The 23,441-nt window shown below is 34.3% G+C and overlaps 2 protein-coding genes, 1 long non-coding RNA gene and 1 pseudogene across 4 annotated transcripts; 3 read left to right on the forward strand and 1 right to left on the reverse strand.

The window, feature by feature from the left end:
* Positions 1-146: 146 nt before the first annotated feature.
* Positions 147-4,994, forward strand: LOC112764992 (uncharacterized). Of its 2 annotated transcripts, XR_003183426.3 has the most exons (4): positions 2,806-3,324; positions 4,055-4,249; positions 4,394-4,465; positions 4,677-4,994. XR_003183426.3 is itself a non-coding variant. In XM_072223331.1 (3 exons), exon 2 carries the CDS (start codon positions 662-664, stop codon positions 1,745-1,747), a length of 1,086 nt encoding a protein of 361 aa, XP_072079432.1. In that variant the 5' UTR covers positions 147-383; positions 615-661; the 3' UTR covers positions 1,748-3,324; positions 3,658-3,840. The 2 variants fall into 2 exon arrangements, 1 of the variants encoding a protein (XP_072079432.1); XM_072223331.1 differs by lacking the exons at positions 4,055-4,249; positions 4,394-4,465; positions 4,677-4,994 and adding exons at positions 147-383; positions 3,658-3,840 and having other exon boundaries at positions 615-3,324.
* A 4,492-nt stretch (positions 4,995-9,486) lies between these two features.
* On the forward strand, positions 9,487-12,041 carry LOC112764991 (uncharacterized; annotated as a pseudogene).
* Positions 12,042-13,908: 1,867 nt separating this feature from the next.
* Positions 13,909-14,965, reverse strand: LOC140181034 (uncharacterized). The gene is made up of 2 exons (XR_011875538.1): positions 14,771-14,965; positions 13,909-14,589 (listed from the first exon to the last, which is right to left on the reverse strand). It is a non-coding gene; the product is annotated as an uncharacterized lncRNA (long non-coding RNA).
* A 1,000-nt stretch (positions 14,966-15,965) lies between these two features.
* LOC112764988 (uncharacterized) lies at positions 15,966-18,053 on the forward strand. Its single transcript, XM_025810847.3, has 2 exons — positions 15,966-16,245; positions 16,480-18,053. Exon 2 carries the CDS (start codon positions 16,481-16,483, stop codon positions 17,831-17,833), a length of 1,353 nt encoding a protein of 450 aa, XP_025666632.1. The 5' UTR covers positions 15,966-16,245; position 16,480; the 3' UTR covers positions 17,834-18,053.
* The last annotated feature ends 5,388 nt before the right edge of the window (positions 18,054-23,441 follow it).

The following is a 23,441-nucleotide window of genomic DNA, read 5'->3' on the forward strand; positions in this document are numbered from 1 at the left end:
ATTTAAACTTTACGTATAGATATCACTATTCAAAATTGAAAAAAGGACAAAAACATTACATCATCTTTTTCCTCTATTCATATTCATACCTCACTAACAATCATCCTTCATATATATATATATATATATATATATAATTTTTTTCTAATATAATTTCTTCCTTCCACCTACTACCACACATAAAGGCCTTAAAACTCCTCAACTTTTCTCCATTTTCACCTAAAGAAAAGGAAAAAAGGCCATTTCCATTGAACATTAACTTTCTCCTTCACTCTTTATTCATGCTTCTGCCTCAATTCATGGATTGATCTCATAAATACTCTTCAACCAACAAGATAATAGAATAAGGTTAACTAAACCTCTATCACCATTCATTCCATTAGGTAAGGGGAAAAAAAAACACTCTCTTCATGTTCTTTTCATGCTTGCTGCATAATTCTTTGTTTTCTTTTCTTTGATCATCTCTTCATCCAAAAGGGTATTGGAAATTAGACAACTTTTTTTTTTTCTGTGTTAATCAGTGATGATTGATGAACTAAATATACATAACTCTGTTTCTGTTCTGTTTCTGTTCTGTTTTTCTTCTAACTATGAATACCTTTATGGTTGATTAGAATGGATTCATTCAATTAAGGTCATCAAAGTAGCAGCTTCAGGTACAATGAACATGGCGAATCATGCGGCCGACGATGATAACGAAGAAGAAGATGAGGCTGGTGAGTTCTCTGGGGTTTTAGAGATCTTTGTTCACCATGCAAGAAACATTCACAACATATGCATCTATGATAACCAAGATGTGTATGCAAAATTCTCTTTCACATACAACCCTGATGAGACTTTATCCACAAGAATCATCAATGGAGGTGGAAAGAATCCAACATTCAATGAGAATCTAAGGATGAAGATCTCCAATGTTGATGATGCAGTTCTAAAGTGTGAGATTTGGATGTTTAGTAGAGCAAGGAATCACTTGGAGGATCAGCTTCTTGGATTCTCTTTGGTTCCAATTTCTCAAGTTCTTATTGGAAAAGGAAAAGGAAAAGTGACTCAAGATTATAGCCTCTCTTCCACTGATCTTTTCCATTCACCAGCTGGAACAGTTCAATTGACACTCTCCTTAGACACAAACAATTTTAATTTTGATTTGATATCATCCAAATCTGCGAAAACCTCTTCAATTTCTTCAGAAGTGGTGTTGCTTGACAGAAAAGTAACAGAGGTTATGGTTGATCCGGTTGAGTATTCGAGGATTGTGTTTCCTGATATTGGCGTGGCGAAGGAGAATCAAGAAATGGCAACTGAGTACTTCAATTCTTGCTCTTCTAGAGGGCTGCTACTGCCATTCCTTCGCCTCGGTGCAACCAATGACTGTGAAATGAATCCTGTTTCTCCAAATGAGAGTATTCATCAGAACTCAGGTTTCTTAAGCTCCACAACTACAAGCCTAAGTGATGATAGAGATAGAAACTCGTCCGTAGATTCGATTCAGAAAAAGAATAATTCTTGCAATGTTTCAATCAGTGTTATAGAAGGCAGTGTTAGTAACTCTCCAGATACACCAACTTCCAAGAAAGAAGGCGAATCCATGGACGAAAAAGAAAGCAAAGGAGAGTACTCAAGGCCTGGCTTGAGTTGGTATGACTTCAGCATAAGTATTGCATTACTTCCTGCCCAACCTCCCCTAGATGCTGCTGATGCTTTGCCGCTGCAGCCTTATCAGCAGCCTCCCGCTTCAATGCCCTCTTAGCCCGTCTACCTGTTGCCACTTTTTCAGCTGCCTCTTTCTTTTTTGGCTGGCGAGATGATGAACTTGCGGGACTGGCCTTGCTTCGAGCCGCCCAGATCTGACATAACCATTGTCTCCCCATCTCCGGTTACCAATGCGAAGACTTGATGAGCTACCATACTAAACTTCATCTAGATCATCATCATCCTCGTCTTCATACTCATAATCATATTGATATTGATAAAAATCTTCAATAGGATCTTAGGCATCTTCATGCTCCACGTGATTTTCGACCTTGAGAGGTTGAAACCATGCAGCCCTAAGTAGTAGGCAAACACTCTCCTCGAACATGCAGTCGTGGATGCTGTTAAAAGGGGGGAAAAAGAAATTAGTAGTAGAAAAACAATATTGGCTTTCATCCTCAGGTAGAGCACGCACGTACATAAACATAACTTCAATTAGTATGTGTGAAAGCAATGGGAGAAAGGAAACTGCAAGACAGCATTGATAGACAATTTTGTACAATTCATTTTCAATAAGCTGAAGATCAAGAACATCATTGTATTTCTAGCTTCAGCAATCAAGCAACCTTAAAACAGAAAAAAGAATTTCCATCTTCAACAACTATGCATCTCCAAAATAACATCAGAGATATCTAATCCATCTTTTTCACATTCTATATTAGAAGTGTCATATGTACCATACTATTTTCTACATTTTTCTACTAGACAACTAATGATAAGAAGTCCAAGCAAACAAATATAATAGTACAATTATTTCACTTCAAATGTTGAAAAAGGTAGAAAGAAACAAGGGGCACTGGACTGTATAGATTGAAGTAGTATAGAGAGAAAATATAATTTTTTTATAATTAGTTTTTATTATTTTATTATTATTTATAATGTGAGTCTTACTTTTATTAATCTCTCTTTTTTTTTTTTGTCTGTCTATAATAAACTTAAATCTTTTAAGCTTTTCTGATGTGCACAAATAATAATTTATAAATATGCCTCATATGGGGTTTTAATAGTAATTATTATTTTTTTACATTTACCACGAGTTCCTTTCGATTTTTCTTCTACGCACTCCATTCAACCCTAAGTCCACATTTTTCTCCATCCTCTGCCACCGTGACTGCGTCTTTCTTCACCGCCGTTGCCGCCTGAAGCTCTGCTCTGTTCAACTGGAGCTATAATTCAGATTTCCTCTCTCAACATTGTGCTTCATTTCTAACTTGATTTTTCGATGTTATGAAAAGAAAAATCATATTTTTACTTGTCAATGTAAAGTTAATAGTGTGATTTGTGTTTGGAAGTTGATTTAGGGTTTGATCAATGAGTTCCTGGATTTGTCAATTGCATAGAATTTTTCAATTAAGAACTTAAAGCAATTAAAAAAATGGTGGAAAGAAGCTGTGATATTTTTCTGTATCTCCTCAGCCCAATACCTCATTGTCTCATTCATTCTCAGTATCTCTCTTCTCTCTTCGCGTCATTCGTCTTCAGCCTCAGAGTGGTGGCGTGGGTCTCAGCGAGTCAGCATCCTCGTCAGCGCTGTGGTGCTCTACTTCCAGAGTTTCAATGGAGCCTCAGACTTAGGTATATATGAATTTGCTTCATTGATTGATTTCATTTTTTTTTTGTTCCTTTTATGTTCTTGCTGTATGAATCTGTTTCGTTGAATTCATTCAATTATTTTTTTGTTATACTTATTTTTTGTTAAGGTTTTTTTGTATGAGTTTATTTCATTCATTTCATTCAATTATTTGTTTTGTTATGATTATTTGGTTGTTTGAATTTTTTTGGGTTCTGTTTATGAGGGTTAAAAAATTTTGGTATTTGTTTTTATGATTTTGATTTTAATTTCTGTGGTTATGTTTCTGTTCATGATGTTTTAGTTCAATTTCTGTGTTTATGTCTCTTAAATCTCAGGGGTAAATGATGATGATGAGGCGGAGCAGAACCATCCATTGCATCAATCAAAGAAGAGTTTAAATTCCTTTGTTTATGTTTCTTTAAAGTTATGCCTGGTCCGTTTGTGATGTAACAGAATAATTTTGAACTGGCCTGACTCAATCTTGTGTTTGATTTATATAATAAACATATTCTTAATAATTTTTTGTAGTTCAAAATTTGTTAGCAAAGTTAGCAGTGTACCAAAATGTGTAATTTGGAACTAGATTATTCCTATGGATTTCTTTCCATAGTAGTCGGATCTCTGACAGGGCAGAATATTTATAGGACAGGATAGAAACTCTGACATTTGAGGTTGTGTTCTCTGCCTAAGTGCCTAACTGTTTCAAAAATGATTTCTGCTTGTTTATTCAAGGTTCTTCGTATACTGAACGGTGACATGGTCATGGACACGAGTTTGCAGATGCAGCACCATTACAGCGGTCCTCTGTTAGAAGAGCCACTTGAATCATTCAGTGGGAAGCTATCTCTTGACAAATACATGCCTGCATATTGGAATAGGGACAACAAAGCAAGAAGGACTTCATGTGAATATGACATTTAAAAAGGGGTCAATACTTGATGATCAAAATTGAAAAATGCTTTTTACTGGTTATGCTAAATATGTTTATTTTCTCGCCTATTTTGTAGTTTTGCATTTTTCTAGCTATCTTTCTACAGTGAGATCTAATTTTGCATTTGTGTATAATAGCAGGGTGAAAGTAGGATCGGTAAAAAATATAGAAGCTTTTGAAATTCTTCTCAGTAGCTACATCGCACACTAAAGGCAAGAACAGAACTTTTTGTTGCTAGAGTTTTTATTTTGGCATGTTGAACATACTTTGTGAGGCAAGAAAAGATCCTTTATTGGTTGGTATAGCATAAGCCCATCACTAGCTAGTAGCTGGAATCATTCAGAAGGCTATAGAATAATGTGGATGCATGGCTATGATGTTTGAGTTCTTTTTAATCTTATGATGGTTTCTATTTGAATGCAGGTAAGCACTGAATGTTCTTATGCACAAAAGATTGTTGCATTTGGCTCACGATCCCGTTAATAGGCCTGCAATTGAATTCATGCTTTAGTGGTGTTATTTAGTTTAGAGTAAGGCATTGCATATGAAACAGTTTGGCATATAGTCATTGTTTGACCATGCCGTCTTCTTTTATAAGATTTGATGCTGGTATAGTTTGGATGAAGTATGATGTATCATTGATATTTTCTTTTCCGAATTGCTTTTAAGTAGTTTTTTAATTTTTATACATTAAGTTGTTACCGTTGAATGAATAATCTATTTTAGACTTTTAGTTAATCATATTGCAAGTCTTCAACATTGCTTTATATTGAATCCTTCGTGGAGCCTAAATGATGAAAAATTGATGAAAAAACTTAACCATTCTTTTTATACTTACAATATACAGTTTTGTATGATTTTTTTGTGTTTTGATCTTACATCCTACACCATATCAAGAAAACTTTGGTTAATATTTTACCTCCAATTCAGCCACCGAAGCTTTATGCCATGCTAAATTGCCATTCAAATCAGTTATGCAATTCAAAAGCTTTTCACGAACAATTTCATGACAAGAAAGTTTTATGTCTGTCAAAGATTTGTCTAAACCAAAGCTACTAACCACATGAAGAATATAGCTCAAAAATTTGGAAGATGTCATTAATATATATGCATGAAAGTAATAATTCTTCAGATATCAACCTCAAAGTTGCAAGAAATCCAATATGATTTTGACAAGGAAAAAGAGCAAGTTTCTTGGCCAAAGAAAAAAGTTATCCAAATTTATTGAATTCAACTATACACATAGAATTTGGATTCTCTAAATTTTAAATTTTCACTTTAGAAGGTAAAGTGTGATCTCTCACTCTTAAATGGTTTCTCTCTCATTTTTTCTTGGTCCCACTTATAAAATAAATGGTGAGAGATTACACTTTATCCCCTAAAGTCAAATTCAAAATTTAGAGAATCCAAATCCATACACATAACATCATAAACAACCAATTCAATATAATAAAAAATAAAAATGGAACAAAAAGAATCATCTAGGTTCACTAATAACAAAACTGAACTCTTTAACTCAAATAAAATGAAATTATTCAATAAAATAACAATTGAGACATTCTTTCATCCATTTTCTTAATATATCAGAAGATAGTGATAACTACATTTCTTTTCAAGAATGACACAAAAGTTTATTAGTAGAATGAAACAAAAATATGCTAAAAGGTTTTATGACCACCTGCTCCCAATCTCCATTGGTGAATGAAATTTCACTCTTGATTCTGATGCCTCTATTGTCATGGACTTAACTTAGACTCACCAAATTAGAAGTTTAATAGACCTAAACCACACAAAAGTAAAAACAAGCCAATAAGTCAAAATGAGAGAATACTGAACCAAGCTTAATGCTCATGCATTTAGTTATTCTTCCTAGTTCTTTGAATAGTAAGAAGCATTTGGGACATAATGGTCAGAGGGGATATATTTCAAGAGTAGTGGACTTTCAAATTTCCATGGCAAGGCTCAAAGGAGTTGACCAGAATAGTTTTGCTGTCATATTTGATTGTTCAGATTTAACTATTGAAACAAGGCAGGTAGGTAACCATAGAAATTTACAATTTATTCTAACACAAAGGAGGAAAATCACAATAAACTAATTAACGTCTTCTACAAACAATAGAATCATAATGAAAAAATCAACAAAATTGCAACCCATGAAGCCCCCTTTGATATCCACATAATCAGAAATTGAATGCAAGTACTATGTAAATTCTTATTTTAAACCTTCTTCCAGTAATATAGCATAAAATTTCCAGAATTAAATCTTTGTACACAAAAAATTGTTATCGTACAATCTGCAATTGTGATTTTGTTGAATTTGCTTTTCATATTATAGTAATTACAATCTTGAGTGTAGTTCTACTGAGATCTAACAAGTGATTTCTCAGAAATTTTGAAACATATTATATCCTTTAATTTAATTTTTAAAAAGTTTTAAATTAATATCATCTCAATCGTTGGATTTTTTTTAACATAATTCAATGATCTTAATTACATGGTGCATCAGATGTGCCCAAAATGCTTGAGCTGATTTTAGACTGACCTCATTTTATAGCAAATACATAAAATAAAAAAATTAAAAAAATAAGGGAGAAATGAAAAGTAAAGAGAACCATGAAGGGAAATTATTACAAAACAAACTTATGAAGATTTCACACAAAAAGTTGCTTGTGTGAAAGTAATTATCTTTTAGTGTGTATGTTTATCACTTAAGATTAGATTCAAACCAATTTACTGAATTTAGGCACCGACTTAGTTCACATAGCTTTATGTAGAAAAACCATATGTCACCAAAAATTCAAGTGAAAGAGATTATTAAACCAAATGGGAAAGTTTGGAAAATTTGCATTTAAAAAGGTGGATTCATATGCTGAAAATTGCTTTTGGAAATTGTATTTTTATATATAAACTAATCATATATCATATATTAATTAATGAAAAATGTGGGTGGATATAACATATAATAAAGGGGGTTGAATTTAGTTCTTCTCTTGATGTCATATAATAGGACTCAGGACTACTCTATAGTGTTAGGTTTGCCTAACATGTTTAAGAAAAAATGTTTAGAAATATAAAACCAAAGCAATATCTCCATTGTTTTGACAAATAAATGCCCATAAGACTACAAGAGATTGCACTTTTTGTGTTACAAATAATAATAGAGTAATACTCGACAATCAAATTTTTTTTTCATTTAACATTAAATTTTTTTAAATTATTTTATTTATATTAAATGATAGTTCTAAATAAAAATTTTTTAATTCTAAATCCTAAATTATAAACTTAAACACTAAAGTTAGCTAATAATGACTAACTAAAAATTAATTCCACATAAAAATATGATTGTCAAAATATTGACTTAGTTATTTATTATTTAAAAAATTTTATAAATACATACATATATGTGTTTGTTTATGAGAATAGTAGAACAAAACATTGAAAATAAGATACAAGGGACATAGACATAAAATTTTATATTTTTGTATTCTGTTTGATAATAAATTAGAATAAATTATAAAAATTTAATTTATTCTCATTTTTTTTATTAAAAAAATTTGACAAGAAAAATGTAATATTTATAAAAAATTAATAAGAATAATAAAAAAAATAAATCGTATTCTTTTTTAGTGTTTCTGTGTTCTTAGGATGGATACAAAATACACTAATTCAGTATTTGTTGACACACAATCTCTATTCATGTCTCATCGTCAAACACGATTTTATATTATAAACAAACGCAGCCTAAGTAATAATATATAAAACTCTTTTTATAGTTTTGAGTGAATAGGAATTCAAAGGAATTTTAAAAAAAATTGATTAATGAATATAAAAAAGAGCAAAACAAAAGGAAAATGATTATCCATACTCCTAATAGGTAGAGAGAAAGCTTGATGTTTGTGTTAAAACTTAAAAGCTTTCATTTGAAAGAGTGGGGGATGAGTGATAATGAAGATGGTGGCTAGTGGGACCTTCCCAGTATGAGTAACTATCAGTGGAGCAACTTAAGCACTCCACAAATGGAAGCTGCATTGTCAAGCAAAGCAACACCACCCTCTATTCCCCCCACTCAACACCAAAACTAAAAATTAAAAAATAAAAACAATTTTTATATACCAATTTATATACCAATTTTTCTATCTTTAAATTTTTCTTAATAATATATATACATATTATAATACATATACCAAGTTTTAATTTTATTTATATTCAATTTATTTTAATTTTAAAACCACTCAATTTTAAATCAATTATATTTTATTTAACTATAAATTTTATTAAATATATACAAATTAAAAATATAAACAAAAAATTTTATTAATCACAATTTATTTTTTCTTTTCATGATTATATGATATCTATTAATATTATTTTTTCAATAAATACTTTTAGTATATAATAATAGGTAAAGACTCACATGCAATTGTCTTCATATAAAGTTGATAGTTAAAAATCCTTAGATTATATTTAGTTAAACTTGTCAAATTATCTAACGATTCTTAAATATCAACTTGAGTTTTTACCTATAATAATATAATAATAAAATAAATATATATACCGGGTTAACCGGTTCGACCAGTGACCCACCGGTTAAACCAGTGACCCAGTGACCCAGTAATCTGACCGGTTCGATCACCGATTCGGTTCTGATAACTATGTGTAACACGTCTCGGCGTGTTAAAAATATCTTCTGACACCACCAATCTGCAAATACACACACTGCAGGGCCGTCAAAATGGGCTAAACCCATCGGGCCAGCCCGTTTACCCGTTTAAATGGGCGGGCTTTGCCTCTAAAATTAAGCACGTTTAAATTTCGGGCTAAACGGGTTGAGCCCGATTAACCCGAAAAAAATGACGGGTTAAACGGGCTAGCCCGCGGGCTAAACGGGTGGCCCGTTTAAATTTTTTTTTTCATTTTTTTAAAAAAAGTAGCACTTTCAGCCCATATTTCTTTCGATCCGACCCGAAAACCGACCCATCAGCTAAAAATAATAATTTTTTTAATGGTTTTTGACCTAAAATTAGTATTTTTTGTCAAAAATATTTTTAAAAAAATAAAATAAAATGATAAACAGGCTGACCCGTTTAACCTACGGACTAACTATAAACGATCCGAATTAAAAAAATCTAACCCACAAATAAAACGGGCTTAAACGGACCAGCCTGTTTAATCCACAGATTTAACAGGCCGGACTAGCCCGTTTGACACCAATTTTAATCCCATAACCAAATTATTTTGCCCATCTTTGAATCTTTTGTTCCTTTTCTTTTCTAAACAAAAAAACCTTCATAACCTTCAGCTTCTGCTCATTTCCCCCAATTCGGATCTCTCTCTTCTCTCTCTCTCTCAATCGCTCACTATGTCTGCTCTTCTCACCAACGATCTTAACGATCTTTCCCTCAAGCCCCAGGTATTGTTCTTTTTTCTTTTCTTGTTCTTATTATTGTCAATTATTCAGTTCAATTCAATTCCCAAAAGTTAGGTTTTAGGGCATGTTCAGATTTTTCTTGAATTAATTTCAACACCGTAATGATTGGGGAAAAAACCACACAAATCCACAATCAATTTAGCTAAAACACAACGCCATTAAACATCAAGAACCAAAAGAAATCCCGAATTCAAGATTTTTCTGGAATTAATTTTGAATTCGGGATTTCTTTTGGTTCTTGATGTTTAATGGCGTTGTGTTTTAGCTAAATTGATTGTGGATTTGTGTGGTTTTTTCCCCAATCATTACGGTGTTGAATTGAATGGAACGGAATGGAATAGAATGTTCCTGTTGGTGATGTTGCTGGGTTTGTGTTGTTGTTGATTCAGATTCAGAGTGAAACAGGAAGTGAATGTGAAGGGGAGATTCGTGGGGTGGAAGGAGGTGGCGGGAACCATGTTCATCGTGAAGGTCTGTGCGCCATTTGCTTGGACAAGATTCTGCTTCAGGATACTGCTCTTGTAAAAGGTTGCGAGCATGCATACTGGTTTGTCTATGCTATTTCTCCCTCTTTTGATGCAGTTTATTATATTTTTATGTCCATTTCACTTGAACTATGGTTTTTGCTTGCTGTTGTTTGGTTTGTATGACTATTTGGACCTTATGACTGAAGGGAATTCACATTTTTCCTTCCCCTTCAAGAAATGATTAAAAGTGATTGACATGTAAATGGACTAAACACAAATATGATTTATGATTGGGTAATATGGCTTTGTTCGAGTGGGATAAGATTTTTTTGTTGTTGTTGTTGTTGTTGTCTTGTACTTTTTTTAATTCATGGGCTTGATTATGTTTTGTACTTTGTAGCGTGACGTGAATCCTTCGCTGGGCTACTTACAGAGAGAGAGTTACCTGCCCTCAGTGTAAACATCCATTCGACTTCCTCTTTGTCCATCGCTCGCTTGATGGCAGGTATTTCTGCAAGGCTTTGTTTCTTTCTACCTTTTTCAACATTTGAAGTGAAATAATTGTACTATTATATTTGTTTGCTTGGACTTCTTATCATTAGGTGTAGTCTCAGTTGTCTAGTAGAAAAATGTAGAAGATAGTCTTAGCTGACGATTATGGTACATATGACACTTCTAATATAGAATGTGAAAAAGATGGATTAGATATCTCTGATGTTATTTTGGTGATAAATGAGCTATTGATGCATAGTTGTTGAAGATGGAAATTCTTTTTCTGTTTGAGATTTCACTTCCTCAGTTTTCAGGTTACTTGATTGCTGAGTAAACGCGCAGTGAAAGCTAGAAATACAATGATGTTCTTGATCTTCAGCAATCGGCTCTCTTATTGAAAATGAGTTGTACAAAATTGTCTATCAATGCTGTCTTGCAGTTTCCTTTTTCCCATTGCTTTCACACATACTAATTGAATGTGATCGCTGAAGTTATGTTTATTTATGTGCTCTACCTTTTGAGGATGAAAGCCAATATTGTTTTCTACTACTAATTCTTTTGTCCCTTTTAACAGCATCCAGGACTACATGTTCGAGGAGAGTGTTTGCCTACTACTTAGGGCTGCATGGTTTCAACCTCTGAAGGTCGAAAATCACGTGGAGCATGAAGATGCCTACGATCCTATTGAAGATTTTTATCAATATCGATATGATTATGAGTATGATGACGAGGATGATGATGATCTAGATGAAGTTTACTATGGTAGCTCATCAAGTCTTCGCATTGGTAACCGGAGATGGGGAGACAATGGTTATGTCAGATCTGGGCGGCTCGAAGCAAGGCCAGTCCCGCAAGTTCATCATCTCGCCAGCCAAAAAAGAAAGAGGCAGCTGAAAAAGTCGCAACAGGTAGACGGGCTAAGAGGGCATTGAAGCGGGAGGCTGCTGATAAGGCTGCAGCGGCAAAGCATCAGCAGCATCTAGTGAGGTTGGGCAGGAAGTAGTGCAATACTTATGCTGAAGTCATACCAAATCAAGCCGGGCCTTGAGCACTCCCCTTTGCTTAAGAAAAAAAAAAAAAGTCTTTTTTACTTAAATTTTTTTTTTCCAATCTTGTACAGTGTTTATTCATTGAACTAGTGTACTATAATATGGGGGGTAAAAATGATAGACAATAATGTGGCTTGGTATGTTGTTAGTAGTTCCGTGGGTTTAGGTGGAGATGGAACTCCTCATACACTCTCTTAGGATTGAACAATTTAGGTTTATAATCAATTGACTTACCCTAAATGCAGATTTTAAAAGTTGTACATAATTCTTTATCATGATTCATGACTCTATTTAGGGTTATTCATTTTAAAAGTTACAGATTTGGTATTAATAGAAATTTCAAAATCTCAAATGGCTGACTTACAGATAGAATAGAAAGTTGTGCTGAAGCTTCCAAAGGAATTGCATGTTTAGCTGGTGAGTGGTCTCCCATCATTATCACTGTGTACAGAGATATTTGACCTATCAATTGTGATGTAAAATCATCGAGAAATTATTTGACTTATGGGTCGTATATGCTATCTTGTAACAATATCAAACTATAACAATATTTTGTTAGTGTTTGTAGGTGATATGTTTTCATTTACTATGTACATTCACTAGAAAACTAGCTTAGAAAAAGTTCCTATGGCAAGAATCTAGAAAAGATGTTTTCATTTACTATGTACATTCACTAGAAAACTAGCTTAGAAAAAGTTCCTATGGCAAGAATCTAGAAAAGAAAAAAATTCATTTCAACCGATATGTCCTTAGGCATGATCATACATAACATAGAAATCACACTCAAAAAAAGGTTAACAATTAGGTAAAAAAGGTTAACAATTAGGTAGAATAGTAGCGAAATTATTTGCAAAAGATGGAAAATCTCTTTCACTTGAATTTTTGGTGACATATGGTTTTTTTACAAAAAGCTATGTAAACTAAGTCGGTGCCTAAATTCAGTAAATTGGCTTGAATCTAATCTTAAGTGATAAGCATACACACAAGAGATAATTACTTTCACACAAGCAACTTTTTGTGTAAAATCTTCATAAGTTTGTTTTATAATAATTTTCCTTCACGATTCTCTTTACTTTTCATTTCTCCCTTATTTTTTCAATTTTTTATTTTATGTATTTGCTATAAAATGACCTATCTTCTCATTAAAAAGAAAAAAAAAAAACTTTTGATGCTTTAATCTATAACTTTTTTGGACTAATTCCTTAAATTTCAATATGAGTCAAATTATTGTTATTGGCACATTTTTCTTTCACAACCATAAACCTTTTCATTGGGAAAATTAATTTGTGTGATTATAAGAAAAAGTTGATATGTAGCATTGGATTCAAGTCCACAAGAAGTGGCTTCCATTCAACATGAGAAGAGAAATCCTAACCTTTGACCACTAATTCTTCCTATATCTTTCTTTACTCTTAGTAGTAGCCTATGATAAAACATCATTCACAAACATGCATAACAGAATAAAATGGAACAAGAAAAGAAGAGAAAAAATAAGGAAAACTTGGGATACATCATTGTCAAATGACTCATCAAACAGCACATGCATGCAATGCAAGATATTGATAAGACATTACAAACTTCATTTCTCTTATACTCCATAGTGTGTGTGATTTATTGTGATTTCCCTTAATTCCCATTTCAAAGTGGAACACAACTGTTATCATCTTATTCCTTCCTCAGTTTGTGGTTAGTTTATTAAAGCTACATGTAACCTAACAATAATGTATAGCCTCCCTTTTTGACTTTTTGGTCCTCAATAGGTTGCAATCACCTTGTAATGTGGCCGATTTTCCATCTTTTGCAAATAATTTCGCTGCAATTTCTGCTATTCTAGCTAATTGTTAACCTTTTTTTGAGTGTGATTTCTATGTTATGTATGATCGTGCCTAAGGACATACCGGTTGAAATAGATTTTTTTTTCTGTATTCATGCCATAGGAACTTTTTCTAAGCTAGTTTTCTAGTGAATGTACATAGTAAATGAAAACATATCACCTACAAACACTAATAAGATATTGTTATAGTTTGATATTGTTACAAGATTTTACATCACAATTGGTAGGTCAAATATCTCTGTACATAGCACTAAGCATGCAATTCCTTTGGAAGCTTCAGCACAACTTTCTATCTGTAAGTCCAAATATCATTTTCAGCCATTTGAGATTTTGAAATTTCTATTAATACCAAATCTGTAACTTTGAAAGCAGAACACATAATGAATAACCCTTAATAGAGTCATGAATCATGACAAACAACTTTTAAAAATTTAGAGTAAGTCAATTGATTACAAACCTAAATTGTTCAATCCTAAGAGAGTGTATGAAGAGTTCCATCTCCACCTAAACCCACGGAACTACTAACAACATACCAAAGCCACATTATTGTCTACCATTTTTACCCCCCATATTACAGTACACTAGTTCAATGAATAAACACTGTACAAGATTGGAAAAAAAAAGTAAAAAATACCCTTTTTTTTTAAGGAAAGGAGAGTACTCGAGGCCTGGCTTGAGTTGGTATGACTTCAGCATAAGTATTGCATTACTTCCTGCCCAACCTCCCCTAGATGCTGCTGATGCTTTGCCGCTGCAGCCTTATCAGCAGCCTCCCGCTTCAATGCCCTCTTAGCCCCTCTACCTGTTGCGACTTTTTCAGCTGCCTCTTTCTTTTTTGGCTGGCGAGATGATGAACTTGCGGGACTGGCCTTGCTTCGAGCCGCCCAGATCTGACATAACCATTGTCTCCCCATCTCCGGTTACCAATGCGAAGACTTGATGAGCTACCATAGTAAACTTCATCTAGATCATCATCATCCTCGTCTTCATACTCATAATCATATTGATATTGATAAAAATCTTCAATAGGATCTTAGGCATCTTCATGCTCCACGTGATTTTCGACCTTCAGAGGTTGAAACCATGCAGCCAATTAGTAGTAGAAAACAATATTGGCTTTCATCCTCAAAAGGTAGAGCACATACATAAACATCACATTCAATTAGTATCTGTGAAAGCATTGATAGACAATTTTGTACAATTCATTTTCAATAAGATAGCCGATTGCAGAAGATCAATCAAGCAACCTGAAAACTGAGGAAGTGAATTCTCAAACAGAAAAAAGAATTTCCATCTTCAACAACTATGCATCTCCAAAATAACATCAGAGATATCTAATCAATCTTTTTCACATTCTATATTCGTCAGCTAAGACTATTCTCTACATTTTTCTACTAGACAACTGAGACTACACCTAATGATAAGAAGTCCAAGCAAACAAATATAATAGTACAAGGGAGTCACTCAGATAAAGACGCGTAAAACGTCTTTTTTTTTTAAAGATGTTTTTTAATAATTAAAATTTAACATACTTTTGCATTTATATTTTGTGTAAGTAATATTTTCTGATTTATTAGTTATATTCATCAATATGTGTCTTCTTTTCTACGATTATCAACTTTCAAGGTATATTTTTCTATTTTGAACTCTTTTACTTTTAAGTTCTATAGCATGTCTTACATTCTATATTCATAGAATTATTACACACAACACATGATAACTTTTATTTTATGTCTTATATTCTATATTCATAGAATTATTTTTATACCTCTTAAACACTTACTGACTTGAGCGTCGGAGTGTCTTTTGCAGGTATCCACCCCCTTGTTCTCTCATTGCCGACGTATAACTCATATTGACGAGAAGCTTGAAGACATTCATCGACGGACGAGCTATACGCCGGTCAAACTCAGCAAGAACAAAAGTAATTAAAAAAAAAATTGATTAAAGAATATAAAAAAGAGCAAAACAAAAGGAAAATGATTATCCATACTCCTAATAGGTAGAGAGAAAGCTTGATGTTTGTGTTAAAACTTAAAAGCTTTCATTTGAAAGAGTGGGGGATGAGTGATAATGAAGATGGTGGCTAGTGGGACCTTCCCAGTATGAGTAACTATCAGTGGAGCAACTTAAGCACTCCACAAATGGAAGCTGCATTGTCAAGCAAAGCAACAACACCCTCTATTCCCCCCACTCAACACCAAAACTAAAAATTAAAAAATAAAAACAATTTTTATATACCAATTTTTGTGTCAACACTCATTTTTAATTTTTTAATTTTTTATATACCAATTTTTCTATCTTTAAATTTTATAATTTCATCTGATATCTACAGACATTTAAACTTTACGTATAGATATCACTATTCAAAATTGAAAAAAGGACAAAAACATTACATCATCTTTTTCCTCTATTCATATTCATGCCTCACTAACAATCATCCTTCATATATATATATATATATATATATATATAATTTTTTTCTAATATAATTTCTTCCTTCCACCTACTACCACACATAAAGGCCTTAAAACTCCTCAACTTTTCTCCATTTTCACCTAAAGAAAAGGAAAAAAGGCCATTTCCATTGAACATTAACTTTCTCCTTCACTCTTTATTCATGCTTCTGCCTCAATTCATGGATTGATCTCATAAATACTCTTCAACCAACAAGATAATAGAATAAGGTTAACTAAACCTCTATCACCATTCATTCCATTAGGTAAGGGGAAAAAAAAACACTCTCTTCATGTTCTTTTCATGCTTGCTGCATAATTCTTTGTTTTCTTTGCTTTGATCATCTCTTCATCCAAAAGGGTATTAGAAATTAGACAACTTTCTTTCTTTTTTTTTTTTTTTTTTTGTGTTAATCAGTGATGATTGATGAACTAAATATACATAACTCTGTTTCTGTTCTGTTTTTCTTCTAACTATGAATACCTTTATGGTTGATTAGAATGGATTCATTCAATGAAGGTCATCAAAGTAGCAGCTTCATGTACAATCCGAATTTGAACATGGCGAATCATGCGGCCGACGATGATAACGAAGAAGAAGATGAGGCTGGTGAGTTCTCTGGGGTTTTAGAGATCTTTGTTCACCATGCAAGAAACATTCACAACATATGCATCTATGATAACCAAGATGTGTATGCAAAATTCTCTTTCACATACAACCCTGATGAGACTTTATCCACAAGAATCATCAATGGAGGTGGAAAGAATCCAACATTCAATGAGAATCTAAGGATGAAGATCTCCAATATTGATGATGCAGTTCTAAAGTGTGAGATTTGGATGTTTAGTAGAGCAAGGAATCACTTGGAGGATCAGCTTCTTGGATTCTCTTTGGTTCCAATTTCTCAAGTTCTTATTGGAAAAGGAAAAGGAAAAGTGACTCAAGATTATAGCCTCTCTTCCACTGATCTTTTCCATTCACCAGCTGGAACAGTTCAATTGACACTCTCCTTAGACACAAACAATTCTAATTTTGATTTGATATCATCCGAATCTGCCAAAACCTCTTCAATTTCTTCAGAAGTGGTGTTGCTTGACAGAAAAGTAACAGAGGTTATGGTTGATCCGGTTGAGTATTCGAGGATTGTGTTTCCTGATATTGGCGTGGCGAAGGAGAATCAAGAAATGGCAACTGAGTACTTCAATTCTTGCTCTTCTAGAGGGCTGCTACTGCCATTCCTTCGCCTCGGCGCAACCAATGACTGTGAAATGAATCCTGTTTCTCCAAATGAGAGTATTCATCAGAACTCAGGTTTCTTAAGCTCCACAACTACAAGCCTAAGTGATGATAGAGATAGAAACTCGTCCGTAGATTCGATTCAGAAAAAGAATAATTCTTGCAATGTTTCAATCAGTGTTATAGAAGGCAGTGTTAGTAACTCTCCAGATACACCAACTTCCAAGAAAGAAGGTGAATCCATGGACGAAAAAGAAAGCGAAAAGAGTGATGATAGTGAGAAGAAAGTTGGGAAATTTGGTCAAGTTTTTTCAGCTCCATTAGGGAACATGAACATGAATATGAATTTGGAAGCTGAACAATCTGCAATGCAGAAACAAATAGTGGATATGTATATGAGAAGCATGCAACAATTCACAGAATCCTTAGCAAGAATGAAGCTACCTATGGAAATTGACAAATCTGAAAGAAAAGATCAAGATTGTGGTGATGTGATTCAGAATCATGAAAGCAGCAATAACAACAACATCATATCAGAAATTGATGATGTTAGTAATAATAGTAAGAAGAAAAAAGATGGATCAAGAGTGTTTTATGGTAGCAGGGCATTCTTCTAAAACCATTATTCATTACTCAGAAATTAGTACTAATGTTGTTACTCTTATTCTTATTATCATAACATAAGGTACTCTTCATATTTGTTTATTACATATTTTTAGTTCATAATGTTGTGTCTTTTATGGATTGATTAAATGTTTGTTTGTATTCACTAAACACTTTTCCATGATTATGTTTGTTGTTACCTTGATGCAATCATAAGCTATGTCTGCATATCAATTCATCACTACTATGCCATTCATATTCTCACCATTATTGTGAACTCTAATGAGGATTTAGATTAGGTTAGATAATATTACTACATATTGCATTCTTTGATTTGTTATGTTTAGTTAGTGTTACAAAAATTCAATTTTAAGAGACAGTAGTATGTATATATTATATCTTGTATTGCTTAACTTTAAGTGAAATAAATATAGTTTGTGCTAAAATATTTGTTCACAATTAAATTAGGTATTTTATTGCAGAGGATTTTAAGAGATGAAAATATACTTTAGATATTAGTTTTAGGATAATGTTTTTTAATGTGTGAAAATGTGAAATAATCATGTATAACTGAGGATTTTAGTTAGGTAAACGGAGAAATTGTCTAAAAATTATGAGAAAAAACTGTGTGTATATGATTATGAATTTTAGTTAATATAAGTAGTGAATTTCAGGATTCTAAATTCATGCCATGTATACATGTAGAAGACCATATATTGGTAATCCTCTCACAACAAAAGCAAAAACTTTCCTTGCTTTTTGAAAATTTTAAGGTCTTTACTTTCATGAAAAAAAAGTATAGAAATACAGAAAAAGAAAATAAAAATCATGCTGAGTTTTTTTTATTTTTTTTATTTACTCTATATATTATGTACTTTTTGAATCTGTAGGTGAGTCACCACCACATTTAAAAAGGTTGTATTTGATGGCATTAGGATGTGGTTTGATTCCTTTTGTGGTGGCTTCCATTTCTTGTCCGATCATACCAATATGTAATATTTTATATATCTTTTACGAAAATGTTCTTGAATATTTGTCATTATACTCAATACAATATATAAACCAAGGATACTTTGTTGAGTTATGTGTTTACATATTGTTTGGTTGCTCGTTAGAAAGGTGGATCGAATGGTTGGTGGGTCGAGAGCAATAGGTTGATTGAGGGTGTTTTTGGATCTGGGCGCAAATTTTACGAAGAGGCGTTGTTCCTAGCGTCGGTGGGTTGGCGGGTGAGGCCACCTGCAAGGATACTTCGATGCTAAAGTGGGTATCCATACAATGAGACGGCTAATTAGGGTAAGAGTGACGTATATGTCCCTCTCCATTTATACCTTGTACTTCGAGTGGGTCTTTTGTTCTGGACCCGTCTAGAAGCTTCTGCCAACTATCCAGGTCTCCATCAAGCTAAGGTGTGAGGCGACATGCGGGTCACTTTCGCATGCGGGTCGATGACCCGTCGGATCGACAGTCCGTATGGTTGACCCCCGACCCTTGTTGGGTTGGGCTGGAACACATATTGAACATATTTTAAATACGACATTCATCTCATATTCATCCGATATATTAGACATATTTAAATACCTTCACGTATTAGCGTGTCTAATTTTATTCTTAATCTATATTTCAGAGAAAAATTTACAAATAATATATATTATTTATTAAAACTAAAAATTATCTTAGATATTTTATATAGTCAAATAAAACATTCAAAACACTTAAAAATTTATGGAAGCTTATAAGGAAGCCATCGTGATCAAGGTGCTGGATAAGCATTATGGCTACATGACTCTCATGCATAAGCTTCGGATAGTATGGCGCATCAAAGGAGGGTTTGATTTGTTGGATGTGGGGTTTGGATATTTTTTGGTTAAATTTGATATTGCTGCGGATCGTGAGAAAGTCATTCTTGGTGGCCCGTGGTTGATAGACGGTCACTATGTTGCAGTAAAGCCATGGGATGTGGATTTTAGGCCATGCGAAAAATCCTTTGGATCAACGCTGGTATGGATTCGAGTCTCGGGACTTCCAATTTGGTGCTACCAGGAACAAGCAATGCTGCGAATTGCTTCTGCAATAGGGATTCCGGTGAAAGTAGATTTGGCTACTAAGCTTGCAGAAAGAGGAAAATATGCCCGAGCTTGTGTTCAAATTAATCTTGAGTTGCCTGTAATCAAACATATTATAGTGGAGGGTGTGACTTATGAAGTGGAGTACGAGAGTTTACCGTTGATTTGTGCTACTTGTGCACGATATGGGCATGATAAATCGTTGTGCATGGAGAAGGAGTCCTTGGAAGGAAACGGAAATTCCTTTGGTGATGAAAAAAATAATGAAGCCCCGACACTAGTGCCACACAACAATCATGAGATTCAACAAGAGGCTGAATCAGAAGCTCGTGATTTGGGTGAGAATCCTCGTAATTTGGGTGAGAAATTAGGAGTTGTTAAAGGGAAGGATGTGGTTACGAAATCATTGGCTCCTCACGTGCCTGATGGTCATGTTAATGAGGCATGCATGGATGATGGAGAGGGCTGGCAACAAGTGCTCCGTAAGGAAAAATTCACAATGGGCCAGTCATCAGGTTTGAAGGACCAAGATGGAAAGCAGCACAAGTTTGGTTCGAGAAGGGTTCTAAGACCCAATTTGCATGGTGATGGAGGTAAATCAATTGGCATTAGGATGGGGAAGCGAGAAAAACATGAAATTGCGCCATCTCCATCACGCAGAACTCCTGCACGTCGTGGAATTTCTCTACGGAAGCGTCCTCGGCCTTCCTCCTTGCAGAACTCGCCAGTTGATAAAAATGGTGGCACAATGGAGGAAACCTTAGTAGATGGAAGCATGGCAGGTGCAGTGTCAGGAGGTCCGAAGGTGGCAATTATTGAGGATCAGAGTGTGCCAGTACCGCAGGACAAACCACCTATTGAGGTTGGTGATTCTGTTTAGAGTTTTATGTTCTTATTTATTCTGTCCCTATTATTTATAGATAGTTTAAATATGATTGTTTGGAATATTAGGTGTGCTTCTAATAAGTTAGCCCGTGTGCATTGCAAGAAACTTGTTAGGAAATTTAGACCTGTTTTCTTTATTGTGGTTGAAACTCACTCCCCTTTTCAGCATTTAAAATTATTCTGGGAAAGATTGGGGTATTACTCTGTTGGTATAGTAGAAGCAGAGGGGCATAAGGGAGGTATTTAGTTTCTATCCTCTATGAAGAGTGTTTGTTGTAAGTTCATTGATGCTTTTGATCAGGGTGTTACTGTTGAGGTTCACTTTGATAATTTAATTTGGAGGTGTAGTGGTATTTATGGCAGTCCTCAATTTAATAAAAGGGTTCTACTTTGGGATTATCTTGTTGCACAATCCATGATTTTTCAAGGACCTTGGATTGTTCTTGGTGATTTTAATGAAGTCAAATTTTCTCATGAATCTAAGGGCTGTCAGTTTTCTCATCAAAGAGCAGACATGTTTGCTACTTCATTAGGGGATAGTGGTTTGTTTGATCTGAAGACTATTGGGAGGCAGTTTTCTTGGTACAGGAGGGTGAAAAATTATGTTGACATGGCAAAAAAGCTTGATCGAGTCTGTATAAATAATAGTTGGTTATCTATCTTTCCAGAGGTTTATGCAGAAATTTTAAATAGGCTTCAGTCTGATCATTGCCCTATTCTGGTGCGTTGTAAAGGTCGTCCTCAGCCTAAAGGGAATCGACCTTTCCGATTTGTTGCTGCTTGGGCTACTCATCCTGGGTATAGGGATATTGTGAACCAGTCATGGTGGTCTGGTAATAGAGGAATTCATGGCAAGCTTTCGGAAGTACAGAAGAATTCACTAGAGTTTAACTCGAAGGTATTTGGTAACATTTTTGTTAAGAAATGTGAATTAGAGCAGCAGATTAATTATTTACAAAAGCGTTTGGAAGTGGTGGATAGTATTTATTTGCGTCAGAAAGAGCGACAGCTGCTTGATGATTATAATAATACTCTAGTGCAAGAAGAGCTCCTATGGTTCCAAAAGTCCAGAGAGCAGTGGGTAAGGTTCGGGGATAGGAATACAAGATTCTTTCATATTCAAACTCTTGCGTGAAGGAAGCATAATAAGATTCATGGCCTTTTTCTCAAGGATGGAGTGTGGAAAACTGATCCAGAGGTTCTGAGTCAAGAAGTAGAGTCTTTCTATAAAAGCTTATTCTGTCATTTGGATGATGTTGATTTGGGTTGCCTTGGTGATGTGCCTCTTCCTTCTCTAAATGAGGAAGCTTGCAATAACCTTACGGCACCAGTTACTATGGAGGAAGTCAAAGCAGCGGTTTTTCACATGAACTCTTTTAAAGCTCCGGGTCCTGATGGGTTTCAAGCTTTCTTCTTCAAAGAATATTGGGAGATCATTGGTCTTGATGTTTGGAGACTTTACTAGTTCTCATTCCAAAGGTTGAATCACCGGTATCTATGAAAGATTTCAGGCCGATTAGTCTCTGCAATGTAGTTTACAAGATCATCACGAAGGTCCTTGTTAATAGGCTTCGTCCTCATCTTGCGGAGATTGTTGGCCCACTTCAAGGAGGATTTATTCCGGGACAAGGGACTCCTGACAACATCATTATTGCCCAAGAAGTCCTTCACTTTATGAAGAAGACTAAATCAAAGAAAGGTACACTGGCATTTAAGATTGATCTGGAGAAAGCTTATGACAGAGTTGACTGGAGGTTTTTAGCTCATACCCTTAAAAGCTTTGGTTTTCCTATTCCTACACTTAATTTGATTATGAATTGTGTCACTACTTCTTCCTTATCTATTTTTTGGAATGGGAGTCGTCTGAATGGCTTTACTCCTAGCCGAGGTCTTAGACAAGGAGACCCTATGTCACCCTATCTTTTTGTGTTGTGTATGGAGCGATTGGCATGTTTTATTAGTCATCAGGTTGATTTGGGCTTGTGGAAACCGGTTGCTATTTCTAGAGGAGGACCAAGAATATCCCACTTAATGTTTGCGGATGACTTGTTTCTATTCTGTAAAGCTACAAAGAGACAAGTGCAAAATGTGATGTTGGTTTTAGAGACTTTTTGCAAAACATCTGGGATGAAGATTAATGTGGAGAAGTCTAAAGCGCTTTGCTCCAAGAATGTCTCTGCAATAAGGAAAGAGGTTTTCACTGGGGTATCCTCTATCAGATTTGTCCAGGACTTGGGCAAGTATCTTGGAGTTACCCTTAGCCATTCTAGGGTGACTCGTTCAGCTTTCAATGGTGTCCTGGATAAGATTCGGAGTAGGCTAGCAAGCTGGAAAAGAAGTTTACTCAATCGGGCTGGTAGACTTTGCTTGGTTAATTCTGTTGTCGCTGCTATTCCCATGTACCAGATGCAGGTCTCTATTTTTCCCAAAGGAATCATTAGTAAATTGAGTCTATGATGATGAATTTTCTTTGGAAAGGACAAGTTGATGGAAGAGGATTGAATCTTGTTAGTTGGAAGGTACTGGTTACTCCAAAAAAATATAGAGGTTTAGGGATTAGAGATCCTTATTGTGTAAATATTGCTCTTCTTGGGAAGCTAGTTTGGACTTTCTTCCAGCAGCCAAACAAGCTATGGGTCCAATTGTTGGATGCCAAATACCGATCATCTCT

The sequence above is a fragment of the Arachis hypogaea genome, chromosome 17 (genome assembly GCF_003086295.3).
Source record: "Arachis hypogaea cultivar Tifrunner chromosome 17, arahy.Tifrunner.gnm2.J5K5, whole genome shotgun sequence".
Lineage (NCBI taxonomy): Eukaryota > Viridiplantae > Streptophyta > Magnoliopsida > Fabales > Fabaceae > Arachis > Arachis hypogaea.